This window comes from Petaurus breviceps, unplaced genomic scaffold (genome assembly GCF_028583685.1).
Source record: "Petaurus breviceps papuanus isolate PSGF00001 unplaced genomic scaffold, PetGlider_PUasm1.0 90808, whole genome shotgun sequence".
Classification (NCBI taxonomy): domain Eukaryota; kingdom Metazoa; phylum Chordata; class Mammalia; order Diprotodontia; family Petauridae; genus Petaurus; species Petaurus breviceps.
Window position 1 is genome coordinate 4,069,211 of NW_027187349.1, and position 14,545 is coordinate 4,083,755.

Here is a 14,545-nt window from a genome sequence, read left to right on the forward strand (position 1 = left end):
AGGAAGGAAGGAAGGAAGGAAGGAAGGAAGGAAGGAAGGAAGGAAGGAAGGAAGGAAGGAAGGAAGGAAGGAAGGAAGGAAGGAAGAGACAGAGAGATTGAGAGAGGAAGACAGGCCCAACCTTCACATTCAGGAACATCACAATATTCATATCTGGTCTCTGGATCCGTGGTGTAACACCAAGGTCCCTTAACATCATTATCAGGATTTCTACAGTAGTTTTTCTCCAGTCCTTCCCCTGGGTATTTGCTTGGTGTAAAGCTGTGGAAAGAGGAAAATGCTTTAATTGAATACCAACAGTTAATTGGGATTGATAGCCATGGCATAGTGGATAGAGAGAGACCTGCATTCAAGATAGCTAGGTAAGTCACCTACCCAAACAATGCTCCCAACAACACTCCAGGACTATCAATCAAAGAGAAAATGCTAACTTTGTTAGAGGTATTAGGTGATTCAGTGGCAGAGCTGCTGGACCTGGAGTCGAGAAGACCTAAATTCAAATTTGACCTGCTAGTTGTGTGGCCCTAGGCAACCTGCTTAGTCTGTGTTTGCCTCAGTTTCCTCAACTATTAAAAGGGGATAATAATAGTACCTACCTCCCAAGATTTTTGTGAGGATAAAAAAGAGATAATATTTATAGAGCATTTAGGACAGAGCCCTGGCACATAGTAGGTGTCATATAAATTTTAGCTATCATTATTATAGCAATTAAATCATGTGTCCAATTCCAGCCCCCATCCCTATATTTCAATAACGAATATGTTTCTATAAAGCCAGAGAAAGAGGCACATCTCTTCTGAGATTTAGGCTTTTGGCATCCAAATACATAGAGAATAAAATAATCTACATTTGTCCAATGATAACTTGCATTTACATTTATATCGTGCTTTAAGTTTCACAAGTTGATTTCCTCCTAAACCCTCCTTCTAAGCTAGATATGTAATAATAGTTATAATAACAATAATGATAATAACTAGTATTTATATAGTGCCTTAAATTTTGCAAAACACCTTACATATATTACCTCATTTATTATAAATGGGAAAACTGAAGTTCCAAGAGAATAATTGACTTGCCCTGGGTCCCACAGCTAGCCAGTAAAAGATTTAAACTCAGGTTTCTCATTATTCTAGGTTCAGCTTTTTCCAGTATTCCATTCGGCCTCTCATCTACATACAACTTGAACTGATATAACAACTGGAATTTCTGTAGGATTTTTGCCATGTTTGTGATTTGTCAGAAGGGTGATATTTATTGTTGATACTATTTTTCTGCTTTCAGGTTTCTGAACAGATGCTTAAGATATATCTTTCCTTAGGTCCAGAATCATCAACTCTATATAGAGACCAGAGGGAAAATAGTGGCTTTCCAGGTCCACAAAATTCTTCACCCATTCCTAGCATCAACTTCTGTCCAGCTATTCATGATTAGGTAAAGCCAGTAATGAATACCTCACCCCTCTGAGATTCCTAATATATTTATAGTTAGCATTGTCAGCAAAGAAGATAAAGTTAGAAAAATAATTATTTAAACTTATTCAGGAAAATACCTCCTGTTATTTATTGTACTTTCTAGATCTCACAAACTGAGGAAAGCCCTTCCATTCTGCCCAGCAAGAACAAAACCACCAGATAAATTCCTCTTTAAACTCCCAGATTCTATACAGATAAGAAATTGCTAATCTTATTCATAATCTTAGATATTTTCCTGGGGGTTCTCTGAGGTTAAGCTCTATGAGAATTACCCAAGGTCATACACATACTACATATACCTAGTATGTATCAGAAGCAATATTTGAACTTCTTGACTCTGAATCTCTTCACTATGCCTGGCTATCTCCCACTATCCCTGAAAAATCACAATGCTTTATTTTAAGAAGAAAAATTTTATTTTGATTTTTTAAAAATCCCTGTCTATGCCTATGGGATATGTCAGACTTGTATATGATAACTATTATTCTGTTAACTTGAACAACATAGTTAGTTGAACAATGAACTTTTTTTTTTGGAGGGCAATTGGGGTTAAGTGACTTGCCCAAAGTCACACAGCTAGTAATTGTGTCAAGTGTCTGAGGCTGGGTTTGAACTTAGGTCCTCCTGACTCCAGGGCAGTTACTCTATTCACTGTGCCACCTAGCCACCCCCAACAATGAACTTTTTTAAAAAATAATTTTTTTAAAATATATATGGTAGAACATTCAAATAATATGTCATAACAGCTTTTAAGTAAGAATCACGCATCTCTGTGTAAGTATTTACCATATATGATTAAAAAATGTAAATTTGGGGGCAGTTAGGTGGTGCAGTGAATAGAGCCCTGGCCCTGGAGTCAGGAAGACCAGAGTTCAAATCCAGCCTCAGACACTTAACACTTACTAGCCGTATGACCTTGGGCAAGTCACTTGACCCCAACTGCCCTGTCTTCCCCCCTCCAAAAAACAGGTAAATTTGAATTTCTCATATTTCAGCTCAGCAGAAAGTTTTCAGTATAAATTATTTGTCTTTCATTACATAGTTCTGATTAATAGATGGTGTCATACTAGAATTTCCTATTTATGTATTTATATTTTAATTATGTTTCTGTATTAATATGAACAAAGGGCCAATAAAAGTCAGTTTGGCTGAACCAAATAGTGCAGGATGGGGAGCAAGATATAATAAGGCTGAAAAAACAGGCTGGGACAAGTTTGTGAAGGCCTTTGAATATTAGTGGCTGGGATATTTGACCCTAGATCAGTAGTGACTTTGAGTAGCTGAGTGACATGGTCAGACCTGCACTTTAGGACAATCACTTTGGCAGGTATGTGGAAATGAAATGGAGTGGGGTAACTTGAGTCAGGGAGACCAGTTAGGAAGTTTTTGCCACAATCACAAAGTTGAGATAATCTGGGAATGGGAATGAAAAAATCTTTGAATTTTACCAATGACATTTGCACAGCTGCTACTATATAATGCTGGGTCAGGGTTAGAGTGTAACTGCTCTGAGAAGCCAATACCCAGAGAGGAAGGGCCAAAATTGGGAGCTTACACAGTGGTAGAAGTGAGTAGAAAGGGGGAGTGCTGGGCAATAAGGGTGAAGGGCAGGTATGGTTGTGTTGGAGACACCTCCCAGGATTGGCTATGGAGGAAAGTGGCCTTTACGCCCTCTTTATACCCTCTTGCACCCTCTGATTAGAAGATCATGGTACCTCAAGAGGCCAGGACCTCCATTTTGGAAATGAATACTCTAGACAATAAAAAGTTAACCAGGCCCACTTTAGTTGTTATTGTTCAATCGTTGTCCAGCAATTGTGTCCAACTCTTCGTGATCCAGTAGAGTGTTTTCTTGGCAAAGATACTAGAGTAGATTTGCCATTTCCTTTTCCAATGGATTAGGCAAACAGAGATTGAGTGACTTGCCATGGTCAAACAACTAGTGAGTGTCTGAGGTGGGATTTGAATTCAAGTCTTCCTGACTTCAGACCTGGGGCCCTTTATTAACGGAGCCACCTAGCTGACTTTGGCAGCTCCCACTTTGGAACTGTACTCTAAATATTTGGTCCATTTGACATTGCTCAGCTATAGTGAGCACCAAGGTACTACTTCCTATTCACATGTCTCATTTGGCTTGGAGGATAACTGAATTATCCAGAATACAGCATGTGAACAGTGATAGGGGGAAAAAAACTTACTTGGGTACATGAGGCCTAATGTCACTCCATTTCTGGCAGGTAATTCCAGTTTTAGTTGTAGACAGAGTCCCTCTATAGTTTCTTCCATTTCCACTCTTGCAGTCTGAAAGGTACACTGAAAAGAAATTCCTATCAGTCAAAATATTTCATAACAGATAAATCTAATGGAGAAAACTGAGCCCCTGCTTAATTATAAACTAATACATTATCCAGTAGCACAGAGAAATTACATTTTAGACAGCTGCATTATTGCTGCTGCCAGACTCCCTGAAAAGATAATTTCTTTGTTCTCTAGTGGCAATCAGTTAAACTGCCCAAGCAGATATGGCTGTGATTTGTCAGTTGATTACTTTCCATGAAGAAATCTTGGCCAATTAATTTTGTTAAAGTGTTTCAGTGCTCTACAAGGGAAAAAGAAAATACTGAAAAGACCATATACTGACTCTTGCTTTGCTTATGCACCTAGGGAAGCCTCTATCACCTTCCAGACAACCATCTTTTGAACTCTAGTCTCAGGACCCACCTTATGTTATTCATTTTGTCTTAAGTAACTTGTCTAAATGTTAGAATTTGGGAGAATGAATTCTTCATGCTTCCTCTAAAACGTATAGGATCATAGATCTAGACCTAGGAGGGGCTTTAGAGGAATCTGAGGTCCAGAGAAGTGAAATACTCTAGTCAAGGTTACACAAGGGGAAAAGCGGAAGAGCTGGGATTTCAGTCTAGAATCTCTGCCCATTCTCAGTCAGTAAATTGGTGTTCAAATGGGCACGAGTTTTAGCATTAAGTTGTATTTCAAGCTCAAAAAATGACAGTAACATGTTTCATGGGTAAGGGTACACTCTAGCAAAGATAGGGCAGAAAAGCAGGGTGGTCATGAAAAGAAGGTGTGTCAATCTGGTTTTTTTACTGGATTTTCTCTCATTCTGGAGAAATACTGCAAAAGCCTCTGTTTTTCATTTGGGAGAAGGGATTAGGGTGGAAGTAGGGATCTCTGTGATATATTATATGAAGCTCTATGGAGCCCAGAAACAGAAAATTGCTTATTTTTGCAAGGTATAATTTAAGCAAAATTAATCAACTAAGATACAATTTGTTTACTTTAATATCAACAATAAATACCTACTGCATCACTCTGGAGTTTTCTAATCTCAGGCAACCATCTTTTTTCTAGGACACCACTAATTCTGATTAGCTTATCCTTTATCCCAAGTTATTTCTAAAGCTTAGCATTCATTAATGCCTTAAAAAAAAACCCAACATTTTCTATATGTGGCCAAACTCTGCTAAGGCCATTGTGTATCTTCTAACTGAAACAGTGCTAAGTACTCTTTCCTTCTGTAAGAATCTGCTTTTCTGAGATAATGTTATACCATACAACAATGATATTTATTAAGGGTTCCTAAGGAACAAATGCAAACTATGGAAAATGAAAACATGCAAATTCAGAATTTAGTACACTTATTACAGGGAATTTAATTAAAGGTCTGAGGAAAATGGTATATGTTGCAAGAAAAGAAAAAAATGTAATACTATTAAAGGGTTTTACTATAATACTGTCAGGAAGGACTATAATTCCCCTTACCCTCTAGATGAACAGATAGATAAATAGACTGATACATACATATATGCATGAATAGATGCATCAGATAGATAGATTGATAGATAGATAGATAGACAGACAGACAGACAGATCCATACATGCATACACTGGATAGATAGATTCATAGATACATATATAGGTACAATAGATACACAGATGATACATACATATATACATGGATACATAGACAGGAACATACACACATACATAGACACATGACTAGAGATACAAAGATAGGAATTTCGATAAAATAGAGATAGAGATACATGCACACTAGCACAGGGCATTTGTGTCCCTTTCAGTCATATTTTGAAGGTGGAAACCCCCCTCAATAGAAGTGTTAGAGAGTCTTTTATCTAGCCCAGGAAGAATGTACCACACCAGTCACTTCATTACAAAAACAAAGTAACCCCTCACTACTTGGTCTATCCTCATCTCTTAGGGGAAAAAAAAGCATTAAAAAAAGTTGTACATTTCTCCCTCTTAAGAAGGAAGGTGAGCAAGAATACATCCGTACTTCTCTTTTCAAATAAAACCACATCTCTCCTCCTCTCAACTGAGGAAGTCTTGCTGTTTTCAGCCATGATTACACACTTCTGTTCTTTGTTGTAATATTCGAAGGACCTGCAGAAATGAACCAAAAACAAGAGAGATTTTCCCCTTGGTTAATATAAAGAAATACTTATTCACAAGCCTGAAACATGTGAATATATATTTACACATATTAACATATACACATATACACGTATAGTATATCATATACCTTATGTGTGTGCATGTGTGCATAGATGCACATAGACATATATGTATATACACATATATAGATGTGTATTTGTGGATAACAGGAGATAAACTTAGAAAATAGGATATGGAGAGCCTTGACTGACAAGCAAAATTATATAAAGATATATAGCAAAATTTGAAAATCTTTAGGCCTTGTGATAAACTGTGGGAACTTTAAATCTGTTGCCTTACATACATTTTAGGTAAATTAAAAGTGACCCAGAATACTGTCATTCATTTTTATTTTTGTAACCCCAACACCTTGAACAATGTCTTAAACAGCTGGGCATGTATTAAATGCTTGTTTAATTGAATCAGATTTAGAATGTAAGGAAACAAAGGTATTCTTTTATTCACTAGTTTTCTCCTTCTTAATTTAATTCTATATCTTTTGGCTTCAAATTATTTGCTCATAATACACATTGATCTAAAACTCTTGCTAATTAATATCTATGGGTTTGACACTGTGGTGGAAAGAAAAAGGGTTGATCATTTCCTCTGGATCAATCATCTCTCTCTTTCTTACCTGTTATCCCCTGCCTCCCTCATCTCATACTTCTAATATATCCAAGGCATCACCGCCAGATCAATCTTCCATAGAGCATGTTATTCTCCTACACCTTTAAATGATTAGTTGCATAATGAACATTCAAAATCCTTTGCTGGTCAGTCAAGGCTTTCCATATAATTTTTTTTCTAACTTGGTCTCCAGCTATTCACACCTACACATATGTATATGTATATGTGTGTGTGTATATGTATATATATGTATCTTTCGCTTCAATCAAATGAATCTACTCCTTAATCCACTCAGCACCTTGTTGCAATTTCTGAACCTTTGATCATATTGTGTCCCCCACCTGGATTGACTTCTCACTTATCCACTTATCATAGTTCTGCCTTTCCTTTAAAATCTACCTCTTTCAGAGGTTTCCCCACCCCCAACTACACTAGCTCTCTATTATCTCTTACTCCTCTGAACTTCTGTAGTAGCATCTATCTGAAGTCAAGAGACAACACTATGTATAATAAGGATAAACTAGAAACCTTTCCAATATTATCAGGAGTAAAGCAAGAATGTCCATTAAAATAACTTTGTTGTTGTTTCTGTCATTTCAGTTGTGTCTGACTTTGTGACCTCATTTGGAGTTTTCTTGTAAAGATACTAGAGTGGTTTGTCATTCCTTTTCCAGTTCATTTTACAGATGAGGAACTGAGGGAAACTGGGTTAAGTGACTTGCCCAGGGTCACACAGCTAGGAAGTATCTGAGGCCAGATTTGAACTCAGGTACTCCTGATTGCAGTCTCAGTGCTCTATCTACTGCACCACTTAGCTGCCTCATTATAACCACTACTATTTAATATAGTCCTATAAAGGTAAGCTATAGTAATAAGGCAAGAAAAAATTAAGGAAATAAAGCAAAGGCAGAGGAAATAAAATTATCACTTTTAGTAGATGATATGACAGTTTATTTAGGGAATCCTAGAGAGCAAACTAATAAGTTAATTGAAACAATAACAAGCAAAATTTCAAGATATAAATATATCCAGATAATTCATCACTTCCTATATATCACCAATGAGACTCAGCAGAATGAGATAGAAAGAAAAACTCTACTTAGAATAACTACAGAGTATAAAATACTTAGGAGTCTAATTAGCAAGATACAGACAGCTATAAACCAGTCAAATAACTGGATAAATATTAATTGTTCATGAGTAGGGTGAGTCAATATAATAAAAATGATATTACTACATAAAAATAAACTTATTCAATGTCATCCTGATCAAAGGATTGCTTTATATTAGGAAGAAATAACAATATTCACCTGGACATACAAAAGGAAAATCTCAAGGAAAATAATAGGGAAAAAGTAGGAAGATAAAGAATCTCATACTATGATACATAGCAGTACTCATAAAAATGATTTGGTACCAGTTAAGAAACAGAGACACTGATAGATTCGGTACACAACATGTTGAAGCAAATGAGCACAGTAACTCAGAATTGGATAAACCCAAAGACCCCAACTGTTGAGAGTAAGAAGTCACTAATCAGCAAAAAACAGCTAGAAAAAAAAATTGCATAGCAGACTAGCAGAAAATAGAGAATAGTCCCTCACAGTATTTTCCAAGCTAACTTCCAAATGGTTACAAGGCTTAGGAGAAAAAAGATGTGACAAACAAAAGGAATGATGAAGAAATTACCTTTTAAATATGTGAATGGAGAACAGTTCATGGCTAAACAGGGGTTAGAAAGATTCACACAAAATGAAGTGGACAATTTTTATTTCATAAAATAAGAAAGGTTTTGAACATATGAAACATGCAATAAAATTAAAAGAGAAATAGGTAAAGGGAAAAATTTTGTCAGGAAGTTTTTCTGATAAGGGTTTCATTTCCAAGTGATACAAACTAGTTCAAATTTATAAAAATAAGAACTATTTCCCAACTGATAAATGGTCAAAGGATATGAATGAGTAGTTTTCTAATTAAAAAAAAAAGCTGCCAATAATTATCTTTAAAAATGCTCCAAAATCACTAATATTTCAAGTAATACAAATTAAAGTTACTCTGAAGTTCTATCTTGCACCCAACAAATTGGTTAAGGTAACAAGGAAAATGACAAATATTGAAGGAGCTATGAGAATGCATTGTTGATGGAACTGTGAATTGGTCCAGCCATTCTGGAAAGTAATATAGAACTGTGCCTCAAAAGTTACTAAACTGTACATATCCTTTGATCTAGCTATACCACTGATAGGCCTATTCCCCAAGGACATCAGACAAAGAGAATAAGGACCCATTTGTACAAAAATATTTATAACAGGGAACTAATGGGTGCTTATCAATTGGGAAATAGTTGAAGAAGTTGTGGCATATGAATGTAGTGAAACAATATTGCACTTTATGAGGAAAGTGACTGTATCACTATCAGAGGGACCTAGGAAAATGTTATGTGAACTGATGGAGAGTAAAGAGAACAAAATCAGAACAATTTATACTGTAACAACAACATTGTAAAGACAAACAACTTTGAAAGACCTAAGAACTCTGCTTATCGCAAGGATCAACTACAAATTCCAGAGAACTGATGACTAAGAATTCTACCTAACTCCTGATAGGGAAGTAATGGACTTAGAGCCCCGATTGAGAGATATATTTTTTTGGATATGGCTAATGTGGGGATTTTCTTTGTTTGACTATGCATATTTGTTACAAAGATTTTATTTGCCTTTTTTTCCCAATGGGAATGGGGAGGGAAGAAAAAATAATTTTTCTCATTAAAAAAGTTTTTTTTTAAAGTAACACAAATACTCAATAAGTACTTACTGATAATAGCAAATACAACCAATATAATTTATTGAGTTTCCAGCATTGGAAAAATTTTGAATTAGGAGATTTGCCTTTGGATTTCCTTTCCTTCCTTAGCCTCCATCACCCAGTCATTTCCACTCAATCCTCCATCTCCCAGTCACCTAGCATCTTTATAATGATCTTGGTTGAGACCTTCTACTCCATCACCCCAACCAAACCCGTCCTCACTGTTAATACTTCTTGCTCCAGATCTTTTTCATTTTTGGAGGGGGGGGAGTCAAGGCAATGGTGGTTAAGTGACTTGCCCAAAGTCACACAGCTAGTTCAGTGTCAAGTGTCTGAGGTAAAATTTGAACTCAGGTTCTCCTGACTCCAGGGTCAGTGATCTATTCACTACAAAACCTAGTTCCTCCTCCAGATCTTTTTCTTCCTCTCTCTTCCCACCTCTCCCATTCCCACCCCTACCCAGCAGAATAATTTATTAAACTAATCTGTGGTAAGAGTAATGGAGAACAGTGGCTTAATGTGTTATCCTTCCTACGTTAACTTCAGTGAATTTAAGCTGGGGCTTAGTAAAGTCTAACTTACATGAGTAACTCAAGAGACAGGATTTCTAGGGAATTTCAGGATTGGAACATATTTGTTGGTATGCTAACCTTCCAAATCATTCTATGGTGGGGGTTACCTACTTTTCTAACCCAAGTTCTTATCTTCTAGTAACAGAGAAGTTCCTTTGGTTCAACTTGGTAAACATTCATTAAGTGCTTGCTGAGAGCAGTTTATGCTACTCTGGTAGTGGACCAGGTAAGAAATTTCCTATTCTCACAATTGGACCTACAATCTGGTATAGGAATGAGATCTATCCAGAGATAGTTATGATATGAAGCAAAAAGCAGCAGCATTAAGATGTTTGTAAGCAGCTAGGTGGTGCCATAGTGCACAGAGCACCAGGCCTAGAGTGGGGAAGATTCATCTTCATGAGTTCAAATCTGAACTCAGAAACTTACTAGCTATGTGACCCTGGGCAAGTCACTAAACCCGGTTTGCCTCAGTTTCCTCATCTGTAAAATGAGCTGGAAAAGGGTGTGGCAAACCACTGCAGAGTATCTGCCAAGAAAACTTTTAATGAGGTCATAGAGAGTTGAATATGACTGAAAAATTACTAAACAACAAGATGCTTGCTCAAGTGGGATCTGACAATGAAGGAAAATAGTACGGTGCTTGCCTGAAAATCTACTAGGAAGCCTGCTTGTGGTTTATTGTAACTAGCAATTTGCTGATCCAACACAAGGTCCCTTGAATGGTGTGCTGTGCTAGTGTGGGCAGTAGAGGAAACTAAAACAACTCCATTTTGTCCTTAGTTCCTCTGTCTTGCCCCTGAAACATTTTGCACTGCAGCTCCTACCCAGTTTTCAACCTTATTTTCTGCTGGACCAGCAAAGTCAGTTCTATCTATCAGGGCAGGGTTATGAGAGCTATATAAGAGTTATAATGAAAGGCCTTTCCTGCTACTACCCAAAAAACAGATCTGTCCAATTAAGGGATACCACATCCCCTATTTCTACTCTGTAAGTCCCCAGCAACAAGTCTCATCCAATCCCAAGGTATCCCATACTCAATTCACTTCCTGCCTAAATTGAAACCTAGATAAACTTTGTCCTTTTGTTCTTTCAGAAGTTTCTATCCCTTGGTCGCAAATTCAATAAACCCTCATTGGTTCCTAAATTTTTTGTTAGGGTTTGGTTCTGGTTTCGGTCCTGGTTCTGGTTTGTTCCAGCACTAACAATCTTAGCAACACTAGGCACTAAGTATGTGAAATTAGAAATCCGTGATCACCTATCATCTTTAAACACTATGAAATGTACCATTGAAAAGCCTACAAATGGTAGCAACTTTGAGCCAATTTGGAAAGATAGAGTATGTTTCAACAGAAGAGTAAACACATATAATCTTCCAAAGAAGATGTTTAGACAGGGAGATTTGTTCAGTCATTTTTCAGTTCTGTTCAACTCTTCGTGACCCATTTGTGGTTTTCTTTGCAAAGATACTGGAGTGGTTTGCAATTTCCTTCTCTAGCTCATCTAACAAATGAGGAAACTGAGGCAAACAGGGTCAAGTGACTTACCCAAGTATGACATAGCTAGTAAGTGTCTGAGGGTATATTGCACTCATGAAAATGAGTCTTCCTGACTCCAGACCTGGTGCTCTATCCACTGTTCAACTTAACTTCCAGACAGAGAGATACACCAAAGGAAATTCTAGAAACTTGCCATCCTATCAGGTTGACTCTCTGCTGTCCTTATTTCTCTGCCTTCTACCATATATGGAGAAGAAAGGGAGCTACCAAATATGTATGAGAAAGCAGACAAATGTAAAAGAATTTGAGATACTTTATTTCAAAAGGTTCATAATTCCATGAATATACTCATGTAAAGTGGCTTCACCAATGCCAGTAACAACTTTTTTTCTTAAAGAAATCCATCCCGTTAGTGACCAGTCTTCCAGGGTGAGCAGCTATGTGGCACAGTGGATAGAGTGCCAGGTCTGGGGTCAGGAAAACTCATCTTCCTGAGTTCAAATCTGGCCTATGACCCCGGGACATTCACTTAATCCTGCTGGCCTCAGTTTCCTCATCTGTAAATGAGCTGAAGAAGGAAATGGCAAACCACTCCATCATCCTTGCCAAAAAAAATCCAAATGGGGTCGCAAAGAATCTGACGCAACTGAAAATGACTGACCACAATCTTCTAGGGATGAATCCATCCAAATTAGGCAGGCTGATCCTTCCAGAATAGACACTCAATCTCTCACGAGACCTCTACTTGAAATCTTTTCAGCCTGGCAGAGCCTGGCAGAATTTATGCTTCTCTAAAATGTCCTTCAGGAATTCAGGGACACCAGGGGCGGCTGGCTGGGTGGCGCAGTGAATACGGCACCAGCCCTGGAGTCAGGAGGACCTGAGTTCAAATCCAGCCTCAGACACTTAACACTTACTAGCCATGTGACCTTGGACCAGTGGCTTAATCCCAACTGCCCTCCCTCCCCAAAAAAATAAACAAACAAACAAAAAAAGAATTCAGGGACACCCACGTGTTGAGGCACCATAAAGAGGCAGTAAGTATCCTAGAGGAAAGAATGCTGCATTTGGAGTCAGAGGGCCCGAGTTTGAATGCTACTTAACCTCTGTGGGCCTGTTTCCCCGTTTTCTCCTAAATGAGAGGGGTAGATGGGCTTCTAGATCCTCTTGTCGCTTTATATCTGTGATCTATGATCCCATTCAACTCACTGTACCAATAGCAATGTCTAAGCAATGTCAACAGGTGGGTCAGCAGAGATGGTGACCCAAGATCTGATTACAAATATTTTATGCTACCCTGAACATGTCACAACCAGGGCTAGGTAACAAGACCTAGAAGACCAAGGGGCACTCAACAAAATCAAAAGGTGTTTGCTTCCAGATAAATTCATTCATGGCTACTTGCCTCTTATGAGAAAGAAGTTTAAAGTAGTTAATCTAGTTTACTCACATCTGCTACCCCAGCCTTCTTTCTTGGATCTGACCTTTGACTCTGACAATTTAAACACCACAACTCCCATCCCACTGTTTAACTCTAGGACATGGCCTTGATTGTTCAGATGAAAGTACTTATCAGCCAGCCCACATAACTGGCAGCTTTCCACTCCCCTCTACTGGCCCTGCTGGGTCCCACCCCCCTTCCACTCCACCACCTCCCTTTGTGTCCTCCTGGGGCCTCTGTCTCACTTGGGATTCACATCCCAGAGTTGGTCTGGCTTTAGCTTCTAATTACCAACAGTGTGCTTCTCTCACTGAACAGTCTTCCTCCTGGAAGATATCCTGAATTAGAATGAAGCTCCGAACAGTGGCATCTTGTAAATTGTGTCATTGTTTGTCAGAGATCCTGAAGGATGACTCATGATCTAAACTGGTATTCTGTAGCTGGTGCCAGGACACACCAGCACGTCCCAGACACTTCACTGGTGTGTCACAGACAGGGGAACTTCCCAACAATTTTAGCTTGAACCTACACTGACTGATGCTCTACCCACATGTCTTTCTTTTCTCCCTATTTCCTTTTCTTTATTTAATGAAGCAAATTTATTTCAGAGGCCTACTACCCTCTCTCGTATACATCTTATTGTTCTGTCCTTTCAGCTGTGTTTGACTCTTCATGAACCCATTTGGGGTTTTCTTGGCCAAGATACTAGAGTGGTCTGCCATTTTATAGATGAGGAAACTGAGGCAAACAAGGTTAAGTGACTTGCCCAGAGTCACACAGCTAGTCTGTATCAGAGACCTTCACCCTCTAATATAACACAATCCTTTTACTTGCCAGTTTGGGCCACTAGAAAAGGGAGGTTACCCTCACCCTCTAAAGATGCAATATAACAAATTTAGAAGTAGTGTAGGAAAAACTAGGAAACGCCAATCTCTAAAACCTGATGTGAAGTTGTTAGATTATGACAATTTTCTTTCATTGGAGGATTCTTTATAATTATCAGAAGTCAGAATGTACAACTGTTTGCCACACTCCCTAGGATGTGGTCATAAGATCACAGATTTAAAGTTGGAAGGGACCTACTAATGATAACACTACTAATAATAGAGGCTAACATTTATATAGTGCTTACTCTGTGTCATGCACTTTATAATTGTTACCTTATTTTATGTTTTTTTTTCCTCTCTCTCTTTTTTTGTTTGCTTTTTTGGAGGGGGAAGGCAGGGCAATTGGGGTTAAGTGACTTGCCCAAGGTCACACAGCTAGTAAGTGTGTCAAGTGTCTTAGGCTTGATTTGAACTCAGGTCCTCCTAACTCCAAGGCCAGTGCTCTATTCACTGTGCCACCTAGCTGCCCCATGTTATCTTATTTTTAAAAAAACATTCATATGGTATGTACAATGTGTTAAGCATTTTATAATCTTTATCTCATTTAATCCTCATGGAAACCCTAAGAGGTAGGTGCTATTATTATCCCCATTTTACAGTTGAGGAAACTGAGGAAAACTAAAGTTAAGTGACTTGCCCAGGGTCACACAGTGTCTGAGGCCATATTTGTGAGTTCAAATCTGGCCTCAGACCCTTACTAGATGTGTCACCCTGGGCAAGTTACTTAACTCTGCTTCAGTTTCCTCATCTATAAAACAAGCTGGAG

General features: G+C 38.1%; 1 protein-coding gene across 4 annotated transcripts in view; it reads right to left on the reverse strand.

The window, feature by feature from the left end:
* The window catches only part of PLG (plasminogen), a 67,413-nt gene that overhangs the window by 41,616 nt on the left and 11,252 nt on the right, over window positions 1–14,545 (reverse strand). For all 4 annotated transcript variants that reach the window (XM_069070371.1, XM_069070370.1, XM_069070369.1 and 1 more), the window contains exons 2-4: window positions 5,791–5,897; window positions 3,671–3,785; window positions 122–261 (exon numbers count right to left, since the gene is read on the reverse strand). In XM_069070371.1, coding sequence (XP_068926472.1) covers window positions 122–261; window positions 3,671–3,785; window positions 5,791–5,897 — 362 coding nt within the window. The remainder of the gene's footprint in view (window positions 1–121; window positions 262–3,670; window positions 3,786–5,790; window positions 5,898–14,545) is intronic.